This window comes from Hylobates moloch, unplaced genomic scaffold (genome assembly GCF_009828535.3).
Source record: "Hylobates moloch isolate HMO894 unplaced genomic scaffold, HMol_V3 SCAFFOLD_8, whole genome shotgun sequence".
NCBI classification, from domain to species: Eukaryota; Metazoa; Chordata; class Mammalia; order Primates; family Hylobatidae; genus Hylobates; species Hylobates moloch.
The window spans coordinates 7,058,294-7,078,805 of record NW_026652283.1 but is presented as its reverse complement, the minus strand read 5'-3'; the positions used below and the strand labels follow the sequence as shown (position 1 = coordinate 7,078,805).

The following is a 20,512-nucleotide window of genomic DNA, read 5'->3' as shown; positions in this document are numbered from 1 at the left end:
GATAGTTCTGTTTGGGGAGGCCATAGGATCTCTGTCCCAGCTACCCACAGTTCTGCCATCACAGTGAAAGTAGCCATAGACATATGCAATGAATGGGCACTGCTGTGTTCCAATAAAACTACAAAACAGGCGGCAGGCCAGATTTGGTGTAGGACTGCCAACCCCTAGACTTAGGCCATCATATGTGACCTTGCAAGAGCTTGGTGAAGCAAGATTAAAACAAGTGAAGCAGCCAGGACTCACCATTTGCCCAAGGTTATCCAAGCAATTCGTAGAGTCAGAATTAATGTCAGGTCTCCCTACTCCCAATCCTGTGTCCCACTTTACATATCAGCACAGAGGCATAGAGAAGATCAAAGCCCAAAAACCCTAGACGTGTGACTTGGTAGAAAGAGTAACAAATTGATTGTTGAGAAATCTGAGTGTAGTCCAGACTCTTCTACCAATATTGCTATGTGACCTTCAGTGGTCAATTGTCTCCATTTGAGGGCCCAATCTCCTCAGCCATAAAACAAAAGAGGTATGCCTAGCTCTAGGTGACGCCTTAGGCCAAGGAGCTGTGACACTGTCTGGTTCTGCTCGGTGATTTGCCCTGCCCCACCCAACACTCACTTGACAGCAGTGGTGAGGCGCAGGGGCCTGACGCCGGGCGTGGCAAAGCGCAGAGTGTTCATGTAAGCCACATGCTGCAGGGCATGGTTGAAGGTCTCCACATCATCCCCCTCCAGGGTGAGCAGGGACTGTGAGGGGTTCACGTGGACCTGGGCCCCAGACACAGATACAGCTGAGAGCAGGGCCGGGAGGTGGGAGAGGAAGGGAGCAGAGGTAGAGGGGTAGGGCAAGGGGGTGGGGCAGGGGGGCATGCTGGGAAGAACAGGGCTAGAGGATGGGGCAATACCTTCATGCCTTTGCCCAGGCTCTCGAAATCCCTATAGTCCAGCCCCTCCCGACATGCATAGAGGCACTCGATGACCTCGCGGCTCTCCAGGCGACCTGAGCGCACGCTGAAACCAGCCAGGTAGCCATGGAAGTAGTGGTGGATCGACAAAGGGTCCCCTAGGGTGGGAACACAGAAGCAGGACGGGAGGTGAGAAGAGAGGAGGATGGAAAAGGACGAAGGCTGAGAGAAAGGGGAAGGAGAGAAAGAGCAGAAGAGTTGAGAAAGAAAAAAAGGAGAAATGTGGAAACCAAAAAAAAAGGAAAAAAGAGAAATGAGAGGTGAGGGAGAAGTGAAGATAAGGGGGAAGGCTGGAGAAGGGAGAAAATGAGACAAAAGAAGACAGAATAAAGCCAGGGGAGAAGAAGAAGGGTGAAAAGTAGAAGCAACAAAGATGAGAGGGAGCAAGAGAAGGAAACAGGACCAACAGGAGGAAACAGTCAAAACAAGGAGGGAGGGGGAGGCGGCAGGAGAGGACGTCTTTCCAGTGACGTGCAGGGAGACCAGGATGGATGTGAGCGAGATTCACAGATGCCCAGACCTTCCCCTCCTGCGTGTCTGACTCCTGACTCCTGCCACCTCCCTTCTACCATGTGGAAAGCCACCAAGAGAGCCCCATTCTTCATTTTGTGGGCAGGACACGATACCCAGAACCCAGCCGAGCTGCCTCTAGCCTTACCACTCCAGGAGCCCCTGCCCTGCTGTATTTCTTGGAGGCTCTGCCCCCTGGTGGCCTAGGAGGCTCTCACAGGCTGGATAGGATTTGGGGTGGAAAAGGATCTCAGAACAGAAAGTGAGGATGAGAACTCTCTGGTCTCCAGTTCTTACACACGGAATACCTTGGGTGGTGTCTGTACTGTTGTCTCCCTTTTCCTTCTCTTTGTTCTTCTCTTCTGGGGATAAAGAAAAAAAACAGTGCTGGTGAGCTCAGGGATGTGGAGAGATTGACAGAGAGGAATTAGATGTCTTCCTCTCATCCCCATGAGTACTCTCATGCCCACATGGGACTCTAACCCTGCCCACGTATAGCCTGCAACCTCTCAACTCGGCCCCAACCCTTCTTCTGTCGTGTTCCAACCTCTCCAGCCTCTGCTATAGACAAGCCCCCAAATACGATATGCTGTTGAGGAAACATGTGGCTCTGGTAAGACAGACAGGCACGTGTGCACACACACACTCCCAAGAGGAGAAAAGTTTTTTTAATGGCTTAAAAGTTGGAAGACTGAGGACACTCTAAGGGGTTACTCTCCTTGAGCAGGAGAATGGGCTATGGAAGTCATCATCACTTTGATGGAACAAAGTGGAAACTGGCTGGAGTTACAGAGAGAGAGTCTGGGGATGCCTGAGAAGTTAATTCCTCCAAGTCAGAGGTGACGACCCATTGGATTAGTGGGAGATACGGGAGGGAGGCTGTGGTCCCTTCCCATGGAGGTCTTCAGAGTCACCCTGCACAGCTGCAGAGAGATGCAGGAGGTGGCCTCAGCCACTGGGTCAGACTGCCCTTGCTCCTCACCAGCCTACCTCCCTTCCCAAATCCTAAACCACTGGAGTCTTCACTGAGAAGCTTACCAGTCCAGCAGGCCCCAATCATGAGAGCAGGCTCCCTTCGGGGTGGGTGGATGAGGCCATTGTCATGGATGAGGGCAGGGTCGAAGGAGATGCCATCGGTGTAGAGTGTGACTGTGGGGAACTCGAGGTTCAGAGCATAGTGGTGCCACTCATCATCACAGACCTGGGAGAGTAGGGTAGGGGCAAGAGCCTGTCAGGTAATTCCTCTTCCGAGAGCTAACCCTAGGCACTGCCCCATCTCCTGGGAGACAGGGGACAGTCCCTTTATTCCCAGTTCTACCAACAGGGCTTACTAGTGCTTTGCTGCCTATCCAGCTCAAGGAATAACATCCTTGTCCAAAATCTATCAGGCAACCGACCTAGTAGCAAAGATTCCACTCTTCAGGTAAATCTTTAAAGCTATAAATATTCCTAAGAGCAGTAACACACTGTCATGAATAAATTCCCCCCCCCCCCAACTTATGTATTACGTATGTGTGTAAGGCACTGGAAACTCTAGAGATGGGGTTTTCTTCTGTCCCCCAGGCTGGAGTGCAATGGTGCAATCATAGCCCACTGAAGCCTCAAACTCCTGGGCTCAAGCAATCCTCCCACTTCAGCCTCTGGGGTAGCTGGGACTATAGGTATGTGCCACCATGTCCAGCTAATTTTTTTATTTTTTAGAGATGAGCTCTCACTATGTTGCCTAGGCTGGTCTTGAACTCCTGGCCTCCAGTGATCCTCTCAGACTCCCAAGTAGCTGGGATTACAGGTTATCTCTAGGATAGCTTCTAACCCAACATTAAGCACTAAAATAAATATTGCTTCCCTTTGCAGTCTCTCCTAGGGCCAGCCAAGATGGAATGGGGGATGGTCAGAGGAAAAAGGGGCAGAGAGTACTCTGCCTCATCCAGTTCCAAATGTTGGGGTCTCTCAAGGCTCAGACCTAGGCCCTCTTCTCTTTCCACTCTACACTCTTTTCCTAGAAGTCACCTCATCTGTTGCCATGGGTTTGGGTACCATAGTTATACACTGGTAACTCCAAAATCCACATCTCCAGCCCAGAACTCTCCTCTGAATGCCAGATTCTCCACCTGGATGCCCACAAGTATCTCACATTTAACACATGTAAGATGAAGGCCATGCCCTTTCCCAACTCCCTCAGTTTCTCCCCAGGCAGTATAAATGCCCCGTCATCCATCTAGCTGCTCAAGTGGCTGACGTAGGAGACAACTTTGATCTTCCCTTTCCCTCAGCCTCCACATCCAGTCCATTAGCAGGCGCTGTTGATCCCAGGTCCAAACAGAGCTACAAGCTGCAGGTTTCTGTGCAGTTCTCTCCATCTCCATTGCCACACATCAGTCATGTCTCCAACCCCTTTCATGAAGACTGTTGCAACAGTCCTGTTGACTGTCACCATTAGATATCTTCAATACATCCATCCCACAGTTGCCAAGGGGATCTTGTTAAAATGTAAATCTGGCCAGGCGCGGTGGCTCACACCTGTAATTCCAGCTCTATAGGAGGCCGAGGTGGGCGGATCGCGTCAAGAGATCAAGACCATCCTGGCCAACATGGTGAATCCCCATCTCTACTAAAAATACAAAAATTAGCTGGGCGTGGTGGCACATGCCTGTAGTCCCAACTACTAGGGAAGCTGAGGCAGGAGAATCTCTTGAACCCGGGAGGCGGAGGTTGCAGTGAGCCAAGATGGCACCACTGCACTCCAGCCTAGTGACAGAGTGAGACTCCATCTCAAAAATAATAATAATAATAATAATAATGTAAATCTGATCAGGTCATGCCTCTGCTTTAAATCCTTCAAAAAACACTTCCCATCTCTCATATGACAAAAATCTAGACTAACCCTGCTGAAAAAGTCCGCTGTACAACCTGATCACTGCCCATCTCTGCAACTTATCTCCAGTCTTGTTCACTGTATTCTAACCGCACTGGCCGTCTTTCCATGCTTGGAACATGCTGAGCTCTTTCTTGCCTCAGGGCCTTTGCATATGCTCTTCCCTCTTCCTAGAACCTTCCCACTCTCTTCCCACACCAGCTATTTCTCATCCTTTAGCACTAGGCTTAAATTTCCCCTCAGTCAGGTCCCCCGAGAGCACCCAATCTAAGGCAAGATCTCCTTTCCTTGCCCCCCCCCATGCTCTGCCCCAGTTCCTTGCCTGCTTCTTTCAGAGCATTTCTAACAATTTATCATTTTACAGGCCTATTTACTTTTTAAAAATTTATCTCCCCAACTAAAATGTAAGTTGAATGATGGCAAAGACTTTATTTCATTCATTGTACTCCCAGAACCTAGCTGAATGACAGAGACTTAGTTGTATTTAATAGATACTGGTTGATTAAATGAGGGTGAATTGAAGAAAGGGTAACCCAGTATTTGCAATGTGTGTGGTGGGGAGTGGGAATCAAGAAACAGCAAATGGCAGACTGTCTCTTTAAAAGAGTGCCACAGACAGCAAAACTTTTGTAGACAGCCCTCAGTTATCTAGTTTATAAATTATCTGGGCACTTCTCTTTCTCTCTCTCTCTTCTACTGTTTTGTTTTTTTTTTTTTTTGCCATTTGCTTACTCAGCCACTCCACCAGGACTTGCAAGAGAAACAGAAGGAGGCGAAAACTCAGATTAGTCCTCACTGGTCCTTGTGGTCAGCCTGGAGAATAAATAATGAAGAGGCTGCAACTGTTGGCTCAAGAGAGGATTTTTAATATTTTAATATTTTATCCATTTTTATTTATCCCTTCATAATCAGGGCTGATAATAGTGAGAATTAACATATACAGAGGGAGTGCTTTTCAGTCTACAAGGGTCTATTACATCATTTAATCCTAATGACCCTGGGATATAGAATTCTTTTGATCCCTATTTAACAGGGAAGTTTACACATATTAACCAAGATTTCATAGCCAGCAAATTCCCTTGGCAGGACTCAAATCCAATCTGTGTACCTCAGAATGACTTATTGTCTTGATTACAACAGGCTAACTGCCTGAGAGTCAGGGATGTATATTGTTAAAGTCCTAAGTAAGAGAGAGATGGAATAAAACAAGGAGGAAATAGATGGTTGGTCAAGTTTGGTGTTAGTAGTTCATTTGTTCCTTTTTTTTTTTTTTTTTTTTTTAATCCAGAAGTGCTTTCTGTAGGGGACAAGCTTTGGGAAAAGGCAACAAGAGGACCTGGGAGTAGAATGGTCAGGGGCTGAAAGTGGAGAAGCAAAGAGAGGGCAAGGGGGAACCCAGAAAATGCTGACCCTGCCCAGAGAAGGTCCTTTCCTAAAAGTGAGTCACATCTACTCAGCCCTCCCAGGAGCCTGGCTCTGGCCTCACCTGCTCCAGCTTCCAGAGAAACTTGACTGGGCGGGCACTCTCAAGCAGGGGCCAGTAGAGAAAGGCAATCCTACAGCCGTGGACAGTCAGCGAGTAGTGAGAGAAGCCGTCCTCTGAGGGCACAGGAAGGGGATGGGGTCAAGTGCAGAGGCTGAGGCCAGAACAAGTTCAAAGCAGCAGGAAGGAGAGGACGTTGGATTCTCTTAATCCTCTCTCATTCTCTCCTTCTCTAGCATTTTCTCTCTCTCTCTCTCTCTCTTTCTCTGTCTCTCACACACACACACACACACACACACACACACACACACACACACTCCGGTCCAAATGATAACCTGGGCTTCTTAGACACCCTGGCTGGCTGAGGGGGGAATGTCAGCTGGCCCACTCCATCACCAGCTCTTCATCAGTCCTTTGATTAATACATACATCATGGGTGACAACCCTTTTCACAAGAGTTGTCAAGGTCAAGAGAAATGAGGTTGCGGAAGTGGCTAGAAATGAAAGAGCAGGACAAGACTGAGCCCTCTCCAGTGAAGTAGGCCCTGCAGTTGAGGGAAGAACAGCGCTCGGAGATGGGGCCAACCAGTCCCAGGATGGGATGATCAAAGAATGGGGCACACCATTACCCAGGCTTTCCCATTGCAATGGAGGGGCTTTAATGGGAGTGGAGATGGGGGGTGGGGGCAGCCTACCACATGGTGGGACACAGAGAAGTTGACTGGGCAACTGAAAACGAGAGTAGCAGCAAGGAATCCCATTGCAGTAGGATCCAACATGTCATGTTGGGGATAAAGCACAGAATCAAGGCATATCACACCTGGCACTGGCACCTCACAAATGAAGAGAGGGGAAGTGACCTGTTCACAGTCACACACTGGGCAGTGACAGAGGCAGGACAAGAAGCCAGTTTCCCTCTCTGGCTAGTGCCTGGAGGGGAGGCTCACCATTCTGGACAGTGTTACATACGATGGTTTCCTCTTCCTTCTTGCCCTTGTTGGGAGTTACGCCATGCTTCATCCAGAAGGACAGGGTGAAGTGGTCACTGAGGCTGTCCTGGGGCCCAGAGCCCAGCCCACTGGGGCCACCCAGGGGCACCTGCACAGCCTGGGTGCCGTTGAACCAGTAGATTAGGCTGCTGTCCTGGCTGTAGTGCACCGAGAGTCCTGCTGTCCAGTTGGCATTGGGGCCGGGCATGGGCAACAGATCCACCTCCCCAGTGGCAGCACCTGTGGGAGCCCCAGGAGGCACAAGTTTCAGAGCCAAGAAGCAGCAGATGGTGAAATGGGCAGGAGGCAGGGAAAAAGGGACTGATGGGAAAAGATTTCCTACAGCATGTCTCACCACCTCTTGTGGCCTTTCAAAGATGAGAGGGATGAACTCTCTTCTAAGAGTATCTCTCCAGTTAACCCATTCTCCAACTCTTCATCTCTCCCTACCATTGTTCCACCGTGCATCTGGTGACTGTCTGGTGTGATGACTATGCATCTTTGCCAAAGACTTATGTACCTACCTTTTGGGCCACAAAAGCTAACCATGTGTCACAACCTCTATGGATAAACACCTGTGGATAGCCAGAGGTGATGTAAAGCAGAGTCTTGGAAAAGTTTGGACAGAGGTTGGATGGGAAGGGATAGGCCTGAGGCAGTGTTGGGGGCACACCTACCGCAGAGTTTCCGCAGCGCCCGCTCTGAGTAGTTGTCACGGTCGCAGCCCTTGGCCACATGGCTGGTCTGCAGCTCTATGGTGGCCTGAATGTTCCAGAGTGGTTCATCACAGGTCTCCAGGCGGATACCAGGGAACAAAGCCAAGCTCCCAGCACCTGGTGCATATTCGATCCTTTTGTTCCAGCCTGCATGGGTGAGACAGAGAAGGCGATGGGGAGAGAGAAGGGTAAAACAGCCTCCCCTCTCCATGCTCCTCTTGCCATGTCCATGGACAGTTTGGGGCTCCTGGCAGGATGGCCCGGCTAGAGTAGATAGCTGCAAGTCTGCCCCAATATCGTCCAAGCCCTAGCCTGGCCCCCATGATTGTCAGAAGGGACAGAAAGAGAGACCAAGAAAAAAGATGATTCACAAGATGGGGCACAGCGCTGAGCTCTCACCTTGCCAGCTGGGTTTACAGGTGGGCTTCACCTGAATCTCCACCTCAGCATCATCTGCTGCCCGCTTCTTCCCACAGTCATAAGCCGTCACTGTAAACTTATAGAGCCTCTCACCACTGTACTGCAGCTTCTCTGTGTTCTCAATGTTCCCTGGGGTGGGGTCAGGAGGACAGAGCATTAGAGCACTGGAGAAAGCCCAGGGCAGTGAGGGGAGGATGTGCGAGTCCATTGGGCAGCAGGCAGGTGTGGCAGCAGGACGCTGGGAAAAAGGCGTCTGGGAGGAGAAGGCTCCATTTGGGAAGAAGGGTGAGGCGAGGGTCTGAGGGACAAAAGTGGAGAGCGCAACCCCGGGTTGTCCTGAGGGAGGTGGGTGCTCAAGGGCAACTGGGTGGCCAGGGAAGCCAGGGGTGGACTCACCGTCGTTGTCAATGAGGAAAGGGGTGTTGGGTGTGAGAATCTCATAGTAGCAGATCTGGCTGTACTGGGGGGAGCAGTCACCGTCAATGGCTTCCACACGCAGGATGCGATCGTACAGCTTCCCCTCTGTCACAGCCGCACGGTACAGCCGTTCCACAAACACTGGGGCAAACTCGTTCACATCGTTGACCCGCACATGCACAGTGGCCCTGCACATACCAGAGAGAAGGAGGGATGAAGACACATCAGCCAGCCTCGATATTATACATCGACATACAGCCTTGATACAGCACACCGAGGTACAGCCTGGATACGGTACATCAAGATACAGCCTTGATACGGCACACGGAGGGACAGATTCGATACCGTACACCAAGATACAGCCTCATACTGTACACCAACAAAGAGCCTCAATATGGGCACAACGAGATACAGCCTCATACTGTACACCAAGGCACAGCCTTGACACGGTACACCCATATGCCAGAAAGCAGCAAGCAGGAATCCCGATGGGGAGCCAGAGCAGGAGGGAACCTGTCCATCTATCCCTGAGACTGAGGCAGTCAGCATGCCCCTCCCCACCCCACAGGGCACCAAGCTGCATCAAAGTCATGCCAGGGAAAGGACAGCACCAGAGGGAGTGCCCAAAGAAAGGGGGACTGATGTGGGGGATGAGGAACAAGCCCCAAGTGTACTCAGGAGCTGATTTTGATGACTTCTGCGCAAAATGCTATGGGTCAGGGTGCCAAGAGGAGGGATAAGTCATAAAATCCAGCAGGGCCTTCCTTCACAACAGTCAGATCCGGGGGATAACCAAGGAGGATGCAGAGTAAAAGCCAAATTAAAACCAGCCATAAGAAGGGAAATGGCATTTGTACAAAGGTCACAAGTCATCTGACATGTCTGCACAGTACGTGTGGGCAGTGCTGCCTCCCGAGCACGTGGCCCCTCCCTAGTCATGCACCAGGGCAAGCAGAGCTGGGTCGAGGCCCTTCATGCTGAGCCCTGCCCCCGGCCAAGACCCAGGCTCCCAGGCCCCAGAGGCAAGGGTCCTATCTTCAAATGGGAAACTGAGTCACAAAGAGCATTTTATCTCTAGTGCCTCTTAGTGGCTCAGGAATCCTGACTGAAGATCTTTCTCTTATTCTCAAATAAGAAGTTAGCTGGCAACAGGCGTAGGTGTCCCAGACCCGAGCCTCTTTCTTGCTATAACCATCCCCTGCCCACCCTCACCTAGAGCTATATGTATATGTTAGGGATCGTGTGTGTGGTATACACTGCAAATAGACTGGAGGGGGCAGTTGAAAGGAATCTGGATGCATGCTGAGTGTGTTCATCCTCTTCCTTCTTGCTCTCCTCCTCAGCATTACGCCCATGTACTGAGCCCTACACCGTGTATCAGGCACTGTGGTGCATGCTTTCAACACAAACCATCTCCTTGAATCTTCACAGCAACCTTATGGAGTAGGTATCATCACAATCTCCATTTTACACACAAGGAAAAGCAAGTCCAGAAAAGCTAGGCCGCCCAAGGTCATGAGAGGCAAAGCCAAGATTAGAGCCACTGAACTCTACTATACGTTTCTGTCACCTTGCCCGAAAGTCCCTAAATCCTAGGAACAGCAGGGGATGGGGTTCCCTAAGTCCTAGGAACAGCAGCGGGTGGGGGTGGATATTCGATGACCGCACAGACAGAGGATGGTGGGCTTGGGAGCAGGGAGGAGGACCCTGCAACACATGGGGCAGGAGACAAGGACTTCCTCACTTGTGGGACTTCTTGGTGTTGGCCCCGTCCGGGCCCTCGCCGCAGTCGTAGGCCTGGATGGTGAAGGTGTGTTCCTTCTGGGCCTCGCAGTCCACAGGCTCCTTGGCCCGGATCAGCCCCTCTCCTGTCGCCTTGTCAAGGATCACAGCCTCAAAGGGCACCCCAGACCCATGGAGCCGGAAGCCGCAGATCTCACCTGGCAAAGGAGAGAAGGGGAGGAGTGAGGCTGCTGTGTCTCCTTCCCCACCCTCAGCCTCCCCTCCTGGGGTCCTGCTCCACCTCTCCTCCCAAAGCCCTGTCCCTTCTCCTGTAGGCATAAAAGCATTAATGATCAAACACACAACTCCAAGCCCAGCTTCCCTGAGCAGCAACCTCCCAGAGCCTCCAGGCCTGAGATCTGACAAAATCATGATGTGTTTAACCCTTGCCTGGCCGTGTCCTTTTCTGGCATCCTTGACTCAATCTCCATTCTTCAATGGAGCCCATTCCCCTCCTTGAGCCCACTTTTATTTTTCCCAAGGCCTCTTCCCTTACTTTCTCATCGCTCCCAGGACCTCCCCTCCCTCCCTTGCTCTTGACCCTCCCACCCACTTTTCTCTGTCCTCCCCTGCCTTGCCATCCTCCAATCCCAATTACCTGCATAGCGCAGCGGGGCATCCTTGTCCAAGGCAAAGAGTGGTGGATTCAGCAGCACCGTGTTGTCGTTCTCCATGACGATGCCCTGGTACTCTGCCTCAATCCATGGCTTGTGCTTGTTGGCTGGCCCCACCCCAGGGAGAGGAGAGGAAGCACCTGTGAGCAGGGCCTCTACTCCCACAACAACCCTTGTTGACCCAGACAACTCACACCCCAGCACCATCACCCTTTCCACCCCCTGTAGGAGCACCTTACAGGAGGCCGGTGGTTGAGGACAAGAAATCAGCTACTAAAGGAGTCAGAGGGTCTGCGGGAGGTCATAGACTTCTCCTATAGCAGGGTAGACAGTTCCCATGGAAACAACCTGCCCTGGGGGTGAAGAGGAGGGGATCACTATCTCCGTGGGAACCATGGTCAGGAAGTGGAGAATGTTCTTTAGGGATTTCACGTGCTAGAGAATGGAGACTGGGAACTTCAGGGAGCAGTGGTGGGCCGTGAGAAGGCCCTGGGAAAGGGAAGGGATAGATTAAGGGCAGAATTGAAACTAGAAAAAGATCTAGAAGTTTCCTGAGATCCTGATTGCTTATCCTCCTCCCGACTCATTTCGGTCCTGATCCCTTCACTCTGCACTTCTCCCAGCCAAGCCCCGACTTGAGGCCATTCTCCCAGAACAGAGCATGGGGAGAAAGGAGAGAAGTGAAGATATATAGGACAGAGGGAGGGGGCAGAGAAGGGCAGGAATGGAGCAGAGGAATCCATGCTGAGCAACTGGACCCAGCAGAGCCGTCATCCTAAGGGATTATGGGGCTGGCCTAGAAACATGACAAATCCCGTCCCTGCTTCCCACCCCCACACCCAAGAGAACACATTTGAAACCAGCACATTTCTATGTCCTCCACAAGACCATCAAACCACATTCCCTGAAACCCACTTTTTATACAGAACTCAATCCCAGTTCTTATCTACCCCACCCCTCTTCCCTTCAACCACCAGCCAATTCAGAATGGATGTGGGACTCATCAGACTCCAAATCTCCCCATCTTCTACCAGATTCAGCCTGGCGAGGGGCTGTGGGGAAGCATATTTCCTCCCCTTCCACATCACCCCCCACCCCAGCCTCCACGCTTGCTCTATCTAATCCCATCATCATGCCAACACCCAGGCTCCCAAAGCACACTCATGAGGCAGAGGGAAACTGAGTCACCAAAAGCAACCTCATCCCCAGTATCTCACGGTGAGCAAGAAACCCTGATTTCCATTCTCTCCTCCAACCACACACCAGGAAGCCTTTGGCATGGGAAGGCTTTCTTACTGATGACCACCATAACCCCTTCCTGAATCCTGAGGAGAAAGCCACAAGATGGTGCACAGGAGGCGGTACAGGAAGTGGCAGGAGGCTAGGAGGCGAGGCTGAGGTCAGAGATGCAGGTGAGGAAGAGAGCGCGATGGAAGGGCAGGGCTGGGCGCCTTCTGCACAGCTCCCCTTCCCACCCTGCTTGTCTTCCCAGGTCTCTGAGCCTCTGTCTCCTCTCCTCCTGGCCCCCTGCCGTCTCTGCGTTTGCTCCCTTTCACTCCTAGGCTCCCGGGCTCCTCCTTGACTCACTCTTTTCCTGATTTTCCTCATTCCTCCCTCTTTTTTCTGCCTCCACCTTTACCCTTTTCCATCCCCTCCTTACCCCCTCCCACGCCTCATCTCCGGTCTTCTCCTTCTCAGCTTTCCCTCTCACTACTCATTTAGCGCCCCCCCCCCACACCCACTTCTGCCCTTTCCTGCCAGTCTCCATCCGTTTCCACCTACCTGAGCCCTCTGCCCGCAAGCCCTCCCTCCCGTCCTCCATCTCCGTCTGTCCGACAGCCCCGCCCAGCTGAATGTATCCGCTGTCTGCCAGAGAGGGCAGCTCTGGTAACCCACAGCCCAGCTGATGCAGGCATAAGGGTATGAATGCAGAGGCACACGCAAAAACATACGTGCTCCGAATTGCTGAACTGCAGCAAATACTTTCTCCCCAGGATGGGATGGAGGCGAAGCAGATGGATCTGCCACACACCCTTAGCATGCGCCAGTGAAAGGGAGAGCCGCGGGGAGAGGCATATCACCCGCTCGGGGGCAGTCCTTCCCAGACCCGAGGTAGCCACCAGCGTGTAGAAATCGGGGAAGGGGAGAATAGAGACCCCAGGACGGGAATGGAGACCAAATGGGAGCAAGATGACCAGCAAGAGAAACGCATGGGTAGAGATGGACCAGAAAGGAAGATGCAGCTGGGGGAAGAGAACGAGAGGAGACGGAGCAGGTCTGAGAACATGGATGGGAAGGCGGGTGATCAGAAGAGGGCCAGACACCTGTCAGGTGCCAGGGAACCTCGACACCTCCTTCCCACCCCTACCCCGCACGGTGCTGCCCGACGCCCCTCTTTTAGGACCCCCACCCCCACCTCACTCACCTTTGTTACAGGAGCAGGACGCGAGCAGAGAGGCCAGCAGAAGGGGCAGCAGCAGGAGGGTCATGGTGCGGCGTGGGGCAGGGCAGGGCCAGGCGTTTGCCTCCCCTGGGAGCCTCCAGCCTGCGGATTCCACCTTGCGGGAGGGATACAGGGGGTCTCCAAGGAGCGGGGTACAGCAGGGTAGGGACGGAAAGGAGCCTGCCGCCCACACTAGTGCATGAAGCGGGCCTGGGCAGATCCCAATCTGGGTAGCTGAGGCGGGGGACTTGCAGCGGCTTCCCGTTTCCCCCAGCCCAGCGTCCTCACTCTCTCACTCCCACCCCAACCCCGCTACTGCAGGATGACGTCAGCACAGCCGGGCAACGATTGACGGGGCCGCCGGCCAATCAGGTGACTGGGGGGGGGACCAGGTGCTGCAGCGGGGGAGGGAGCCAATGAGACTGGGGCGTCGGGGCTGGAGAGCTTCAGGGCTCCTTCCCCTGGCTGCAATTTGGGGGAGCCGAGGAACTGCGGGGGCTGGGGAGGAAGCTGGAGAGCCACGGAGGGGGTGGGAAAGAAGAGGGACGTGGAGAGAAAAAAGCCAGAAGCCAGGGGGTGGAGAAGAGAGACGTCAGCGGGACCTGAGGGCGGCCAGGAGGGGTGGCACCGCGTCACCCCGCCCCCCAACTCTGCATTAACCTCTTTCCACAGCCCCTTCCATCCACAGATCCCTGCTGCGTGCCCTCTGGGAAGGGTGAAGTAAAACCCTCAGTCTGAGCCTGAGAAATCCTGGCATTTGTAGCCCAGGGCTGCGAGGAAGCCACAGGGCAGTCCGCAGGGCGGTAGCGAGGCTCTGAGACCCAAGGAGGGGCAGGACGTCGTGCACCCCTCGCGCGCGCACCTGTCGGGACCGGCCGCCTCCTCCCGCCTACCTGCCCTGACTCTTTCGCCCCGAATTTCACCTTAAACCCATGATGAACCAAGCCCAGTGGATTCTGAAGCCCGGGACGATGGCAGGTTCGAGAGAGAATTGGGCAGCTGGAGTCGGGGCACAATATTATTTAGGCGCCTCCACCCCACCTTCACAGAAATACATCTGGAAAGCATGGGCTGCCCTAGGGCTGGGGACTGGGGGTTATGGTCTCATCGATGACTCAGGGAGAGAAAACCCTCTGGGTCCCAGGCCAAACAGAATAAAATTTTTCAGAATAGCCAACAAACTCCTCTCTGGCTGTCTGTTCCGGACTTTGAACTCAGCACCCCTCGGGCTCCACCTCCCTCCTAATAATGGCTCTTTAGGACCAAGAGTCTGGAATGCCACTTTGGGGTCCCAGTTGAGCACATTACCTGAGGGAGCTTTGGGAGCCAGGCCTACAGGGTGCTCTTCGTGGTGGCTCCTGGGCAGCTGGCTATCCTCACCCCCTCCCCTCACATCTTCCAACATCACTCAGTCCCAGGATCTCAGGATATTGTTGGAACTCATCTCCACCTCACACAGCCAGACCAGCCTCAAGTGTCTCCCAGGAAAGACTGCCCCTGAGGCCCTGGGACGGTTCCCAAGCCTGCCAGAAATGAGGTGGAGGCCAAAACTAACCTTTGGATGGCTCGAGTCTTGGATGCCTGACAGCCCCAGATCCTGCTCCAGGTTCCTTCCTCAGGAAAAGCCAAGGTCAGGCACAACTTTGCCAAATCCCTGCCCCTCCTTCAGGCTGGAGGCACCACCCCCAAACTCACCATGCGGGGAGGGAGGGTCTAGTAGGGACTCTTACTGCAACAGGGCCCCAGCCTTATAAAAAGCCCTGGTAACCCGGGCCCTTATACATCCTGTCTTTGTGTGTGGGGCTGGCTGGAGTCTCTCAGCCTCACCTGCCAGACAACACCCCCTCCTTCCTTACCCTGTCTCCTGCATTCTCCTGAAACCTTGATCCACACAATGCCTCCCAACCTCACTGGCTACTACCGCTTCGTCTCGCAGAAGCACATGGAGGACTACCTGCAAGCCCTAAGTAATGGCCTCGCCCTCCCAGACCCCTGTCACTCCCTTTCTTCCCTCTTCCTTCCTGCTTCTTGGTCCCATGGAGAAGAGGGAATGCCTGGGGTTAGACACTGTGGAAAGGCTCAGGCGGCTGGCACCAGACCCGGGATCCATTTCTAACCAGGCATTGGTAGGAGGGGGTGAATCCACAGTCCCAGACCCAAAGAAGGGAAACTCACAGCCTGGAAGGGTTGCTGCAGGCAGAGGAGCTGCTGGCTGGGTAGCAGCACCCCTACTAACAGGCAGCCCCCACAGACATCAGCTTGGCTGTGCGGAAGATCGCGCTGCTGCTGAAGCCGGACAAGGAGATCGACCACCAGGGCAACCACATGACGGTGAGGACGCTCAGCACCTTCCGAAACTACACTGTGCAGTTCGATGTGGGAGTGGAGTTTGAGGAGGACCTCAGGAGCGTGGACGGACGAAAATGCCAGGTACATTTCCCCTGGGTGGGCAGTGGCCGGAAGGAGGCATCACAGGAGACTCCTAACAACATGGGGCAAAACAAAGTGACCTTCCCCGGCCAGAGCAGCGGGGAGGAGGGGAATGGTCACCACAGCAGGGAATGCAGTCCCCAGAATGCCAGTCTCCAGAACTAACAGGTCCTGGTGCTCCCCATCTCTGTCCCACTTCTTCCCTGCCTCCTCTTATCACCAGCCCAAAGGGCAAAGAACAGGCCAACCCAGACCGAAGAGCAAACATTTGCCCACCCTCCAGCCTGTGACACTGTTGGTCACCCAGAGTCACTTTTACTTTAGCATCAATAACTTCACTCTCCTGCATTTCTTTCTACTTCTTACATATTCCTTCTTAGCCTCCTTTGCAGATCCTAGTCCTCCTATTAATCCTTTAAACTGGAGTTTTCTCCCCAGAGTTTTGTTCTTAATGTCTTCTCCCTTTTGTCTGTCCACTATCCACAGGCTAAATCATCTACACCCATGCCTTCTGCTTCCATCTATAGGCTGCCCTTGGCATGAATTCTCCAGCCACAGCCATCTCCTGAGCTCCAGGGCAATGTTTTCAACTGCCTACAAAATACAGTTGGCCCTCCACATTCATGGGTTCTGCATCCACAGCTTCAGCAAACTGCAAATGGAAAATATTTGGGAAAAATAAAAATTAAAATTAACCATACAAAATGATACAAACAAAAGATAATACAGTATAGCAACTATTTACAGAGCATTTACATTGCATTAGGTATTATAAGTAATCTAGAGATGATTTAAAGCATATGGCAAAAGGCTGGGCGTGGTGGCTCACACCCATAATCCCAAGACTTTGGGAGGCTGAGGCAGGCAGATCACTTGAGGCCAGGAGTTCAAGACCAGCCTGGCCAACATGGTGAAACCTCGTCTCTGCTAAAAATACATAAATTAGGCCAGCGAGGTGGCTCACACCTGTAATCCCAGTACTTTGGGAGGCCAAGGCGGGCAGATCACCCGAGGTTAGGAGTTCGAGACCAGCCTGACCAACATGGAGAAACCCCATCTCTACTAAAAATACAAAAAATTAGCCAGTCGTGGTGGAGCATGCCTGTAATCCCAGCTACTCAGGAGGCTGAGGCAGGAGAATCACTTGAACCTGGGAGGCAGAGGTTGCGGTGAGCCAAGATCGCACCACTGCACTCCAGCCTGGGCAACAACAGTGAAATTCTATCTAAAAAAAAAAAAAAAAAAATACAAAAGTACAAAAATTAGCCGGGCATGGTGGTGCATGCCTGTAATCCCAGCTACTTGGGAGGCTGAGGCAGGAGAATTAATTGAACCTGGGAGCCAGAGGTTGCAGTGAGCCAAGATCACGCCATTGCATTCTAGTCTGGGTGACAGAGCAAGACTCTGTATCAAAATAATAATAATAAAGTATACAGGGGGATGTACGTAGTTTCTCTACAGATACTAAGCCATTTTATTCAGCAGATTTAGTGGGGTGGGGGTCCTGGAACCAATTTCCATTTGAATGCCAAGGTCAAATTCTAATTCACTATCTTCCTATCCAAACCTACCCCACTTTTATATCTACTCTCTCCACTAATGGCAATAACCAGCCAGGCCAGAGACCTGGGAGTCATGATCAATATCTATTGTTTCCTTACCTCTAGGCTCCCAGCACACACACACACACACACACACACACACACACACACGCACACACACCACCACCACCACCACCACATCTGATTGGCCAAGAAATCTTTGTAGCTTTTCTGCATTACCCAGTATAGCAGCTGCTAACTTCAGATGGCCATTGAATACTTGAAATGTAAACTAGTCCAAATCTAGATGCTGTAAGTGGACTTTCGGACAATGCCAAATAAAAAGAAGCATTTCGGAAATGTTTATGTTGGTCGCATGCTGAAATAATAATATTTTGAATATTTTTGGTTAACTAAAATATATTATTTAAATTAATTTCCCCTATTTCTCTTTACTTTTCTAATATGGCTCCTGACCCATTTTATTTCTGTTGAGCATCACTCTTCTAAATGGCTCTCCCGTGTTCCCTCCTAACCTTTCTTTATCACCACCCTAATTCAGGCCTTCATTTCTCACCTGGTGCCTGAAATTGATTTTTTTGTGTGTTGTTTTTTTTTTTTTTTTTGGTAGAGATGGGGTCTCACTGTGTTGCCCAGGCTGGTCTCAAACTTTTGACTTCAAGTGATTCTCCCGCCTCAGCCTCCCAAATGCTGGGATTATGGGCCTAAGCCACTGCACCCAGCTGGTTCTCAGGCTTAACCCTCCTCTAATCTGCATGCTGTAGCCACAGGGTCTACCTAAAATATAAATGTGATCATGTCACTCTCTGACTTACACCCTTTCAGTGATTATCTATTACATTACATCATCTATTACACTTAACTCAGCACACAAGGGTCTCTGTGAATCAGCTCTTCAATTGCCTGCACCACATATACTCCAGGTTAGAGCCCTTCAGAACTAATTGCCTTTCTCTTTTACTGCTATTTCTAGCTGTTTCTTTCCTTGCTAGAAATTTCTCATTCTCTCCAATCTAATTAACTCCCAACTTCCTTAAAGATTTCACTCTGCCCGCCCCACTGCCATCCCTCACTCTTGCCTGGTGTCACAGTTACCTATTTACTGATCCTCTATCTCTTCAAGACTCTGAGCTCCTGGTTTGGGGCCTGTCCTATGGGAGAACTCAGTAAAGGTTGATTGGAATGCTCAGGCCCAGAGGGGTTGACCCTTTATTTCTAAGGATACTTCAGCTGTTCTTGAAACCAAGAAAGAGGAGAAATGAGATTACCTGGTAGGATTCCCAACCAATCTCTCTTTTTTCTCAAAAGTCCCTCTAGGTCAGCCAGAAGTATCCAGAGGAAAAAGTCTCCATTCTTCATAAATGCCCTCGCCAGTTTCACCTCTACTTATCCTGCTACCACCCCTGCTCTCCCCTAAAGGTCGCTGTAGACAACTTTGGGCCCCCCTCGGTGACCTTTAGGAGTGGGAAGCTGGGTGATGGTTCATGCCTATAGTCACAGCACTTCAGGAAGTGGTGGCGGGCAGATCACTTGAGCTCAGGAGTTTAAGTCCAGCCTGGCCAACATGGAGAAATCCTGTCTCTACTAAAAATACAAAAATTACCCGGGTGTGTTGGTGCACGCCTGTAATCCCAGCTACTCTGGTAGCTGAGGCATGAGATTCACTTGAACCCAGGAGGCAGAGGTTGCAGTGAGCCGAGATCCTGCCACTGCACTCCAGCCTGGGTGACAGAGCAAGACCTTGTCTCAAAAAAACAAAACAAAACAAAAAAAACCGGGGGCAGGGAGGAGTCCTGCTGAATCAGAGCAGCTCCCTCACTCAGTGGAGGGGCTGCAGCAGACAGTATCTGCTGTGGAGTAAAAGGGGGAGCCCACTCAGAGTGAGATGGGAAGCATTTTGAGTGTACTGCCTCCCAATCTTTCTTTATTCCCTCTTTCCACTATAGACCATAGTAACCTGGGAGGAGGAGCAGCTGGTGTGTGTGCAGAAAGGGGAGGTCCCCAACCGGGGCTGGAGACACTGGCTGGAGGGAGAGATGCTGTATCTGGTAAATGGGGTGGGGGCTGGGTGTCTGGGAGAAGGGCCTCCAGCTATGAGGCATCCCCTCGTCCAAACCAGATAGGGTCACCACTCTTCCCCCAGCCCAGCCCCAATCCCTGTCCAAGGAATTGACCAGGGAGGGAAAGCAAAAGCACTGGGAGGAGTGGGGAGAAGAAGAAACAGAGTGGCCAAGGTGGGCCCTGGCTACGAGTCGGATGAATGCCCATAAATCATCACTGGAGAGATGGAGGCTTCAGCCACTCACATCCCCTGACCCAGCCACCTTCCTTCCTGAGGGGTGGAAAGTTGAAGATGTGGAATAGTGATACGATTGCTCATACATCAAACACTCAAGCTGCTGTATCCGGAAGGAGTAAATGGAGGTCAAGGACCTTGAGAAAGGGGCTCTGGCTGGCAAAAGCCCTCTTTCTCTCTCCCCCTCACTTCCCCTCTCTCCCCAGGAACTGACGGCAAGGGATGCAGTGTGCGAGCAGGTCTTCAGGAAGGTCAGATAGCCAGAGAGGAGCCGAGATCCCTCTAGACAGCACCAGCCCACAGACCCTCTTGTGCCCCCTTCAAGCCCAGATTGTGCCAGGTCAGCTGTCCCTTCCTCTGGCCACCTTCCCTCCCTCTGGGTCCCTCCTCACCCCTCCCCGTGTTAATCTGTAACTTGCAGCCCCCAGGCCAAAGTCCTTTCTCAAACTCCACTGCCCAATAGTGACCTCACTTCCAGGTCAAGGTCTGGCCTCCCAGACGAAAGAAGCAGGCAAAGGGAAGAAGCCCCTGAGAACAACCAATCTCCGCTCTCTCCTGTCCATTTGACCTCTTCTTTTCCTTCTAAGAAAGAACTAAGCTTTGGGCATTTGGCGATTAGTGAAAATTCTATCCTGATGGACTTCTGGAAAACTGTGACTGGGGTTCAAGAGTTTAAACAGCGGCTACTGGCAGAATCTTTTTGTCCATTTCTTTGTCCTTATTCTTGAGAAAGCCTCATGTGCTCAACAAAACCAGGCCCAAGACACAGCCCCACACACACAGAGTTCAACGGACTCCACGGTTCTGACATCTGAAGGCATCTGGGTATTTGATACTTCCATCCTATGTGTCGGGAAAGAGGGATGGAATGGGGTAAGACCTTTGTGCAATGCTTGGGGAGGCAGGGTGCTTCTAAATGGTGACCTGTCCTCCGTGTCTGCTTTGGGAAGGGCAAGCAGCAAGAAAGCCAGAAAAAGCTGAAAAAGGAAGTAGATGGAGGATGTGAGGTCAAGGAAT

General features: G+C 52.0%; 2 protein-coding genes and 1 long non-coding RNA gene across 5 annotated transcripts in view; 2 read left to right on the top strand and 1 right to left on the bottom strand.

Moving 5' to 3' along the window:
- Window positions 1–13,501, bottom strand: part of CLSTN3 (calsyntenin 3) — a 28,794-nt gene extending 15,293 nt beyond the window's left edge. Inside the window, exons 1-12 of one of the 2 annotated variants that reach the window (XM_032159504.2) lie at window positions 13,190–13,501; window positions 10,749–10,871; window positions 10,113–10,308; window positions 8,348–8,556; window positions 7,931–8,080; window positions 7,493–7,678; window positions 6,774–7,055; window positions 5,830–5,942; window positions 2,507–2,669; window positions 1,777–1,830; window positions 899–1,056; window positions 613–761 (exon numbers count right to left, since the gene is read on the bottom strand). In XM_032159504.2, coding sequence (XP_032015395.1) covers window positions 613–761; window positions 899–1,056; window positions 1,777–1,830; window positions 2,507–2,669; window positions 5,830–5,942; window positions 6,774–7,055; window positions 7,493–7,678; window positions 7,931–8,080; window positions 8,348–8,556; window positions 10,113–10,308; window positions 10,749–10,871; window positions 13,190–13,253 — 1,847 coding nt within the window. In that variant the 5' untranslated portion in view covers window positions 13,254–13,501. Of the gene's footprint in view, window positions 1–612; window positions 762–898; window positions 1,057–1,776; window positions 1,831–2,506; window positions 2,670–5,829; window positions 5,943–6,773; window positions 7,056–7,492; window positions 7,679–7,930; window positions 8,081–8,347; window positions 8,557–10,112; window positions 10,309–10,748; window positions 10,995–13,189 lie in introns of those variants that run through there. The other variant, XM_032159503.2, reaches the window with a different exon arrangement.
- Window positions 13,502–13,528: 27 nt separating this feature from the next.
- On the top strand, window positions 13,529–14,388 carry LOC131384030 (uncharacterized). Its single transcript, XR_009214516.1, has 2 exons — window positions 13,529–13,579; window positions 13,880–14,388. It is a non-coding gene; the product is annotated as an uncharacterized LOC131384030 (long non-coding RNA).
- Window positions 14,389–14,762: 374 nt separating this feature from the next.
- RBP5 (retinol binding protein 5) lies at window positions 14,763–20,187 on the top strand. Of its 2 annotated transcripts, none has more exons than XM_032159512.2 (4): window positions 14,763–14,837; window positions 15,459–15,637; window positions 19,146–19,247; window positions 19,702–20,016. In XM_032159512.2, exons 2-4 carry the CDS (start codon window positions 15,533–15,535, stop codon window positions 19,753–19,755), a joined length of 261 nt encoding a protein of 86 aa, XP_032015403.1. In that variant the 5' UTR covers window positions 14,763–14,837; window positions 15,459–15,532; the 3' UTR covers window positions 19,756–20,016. The 2 variants fall into 2 exon arrangements, with proteins under 2 accessions (XP_032015403.1, XP_032015402.1); XM_032159511.2 differs by lacking the exon at window positions 14,763–14,837 and adding an exon at window positions 14,988–15,174 and having other exon boundaries at window positions 19,702–20,187.
- The last annotated feature ends 325 nt before the right edge of the window (window positions 20,188–20,512 follow it).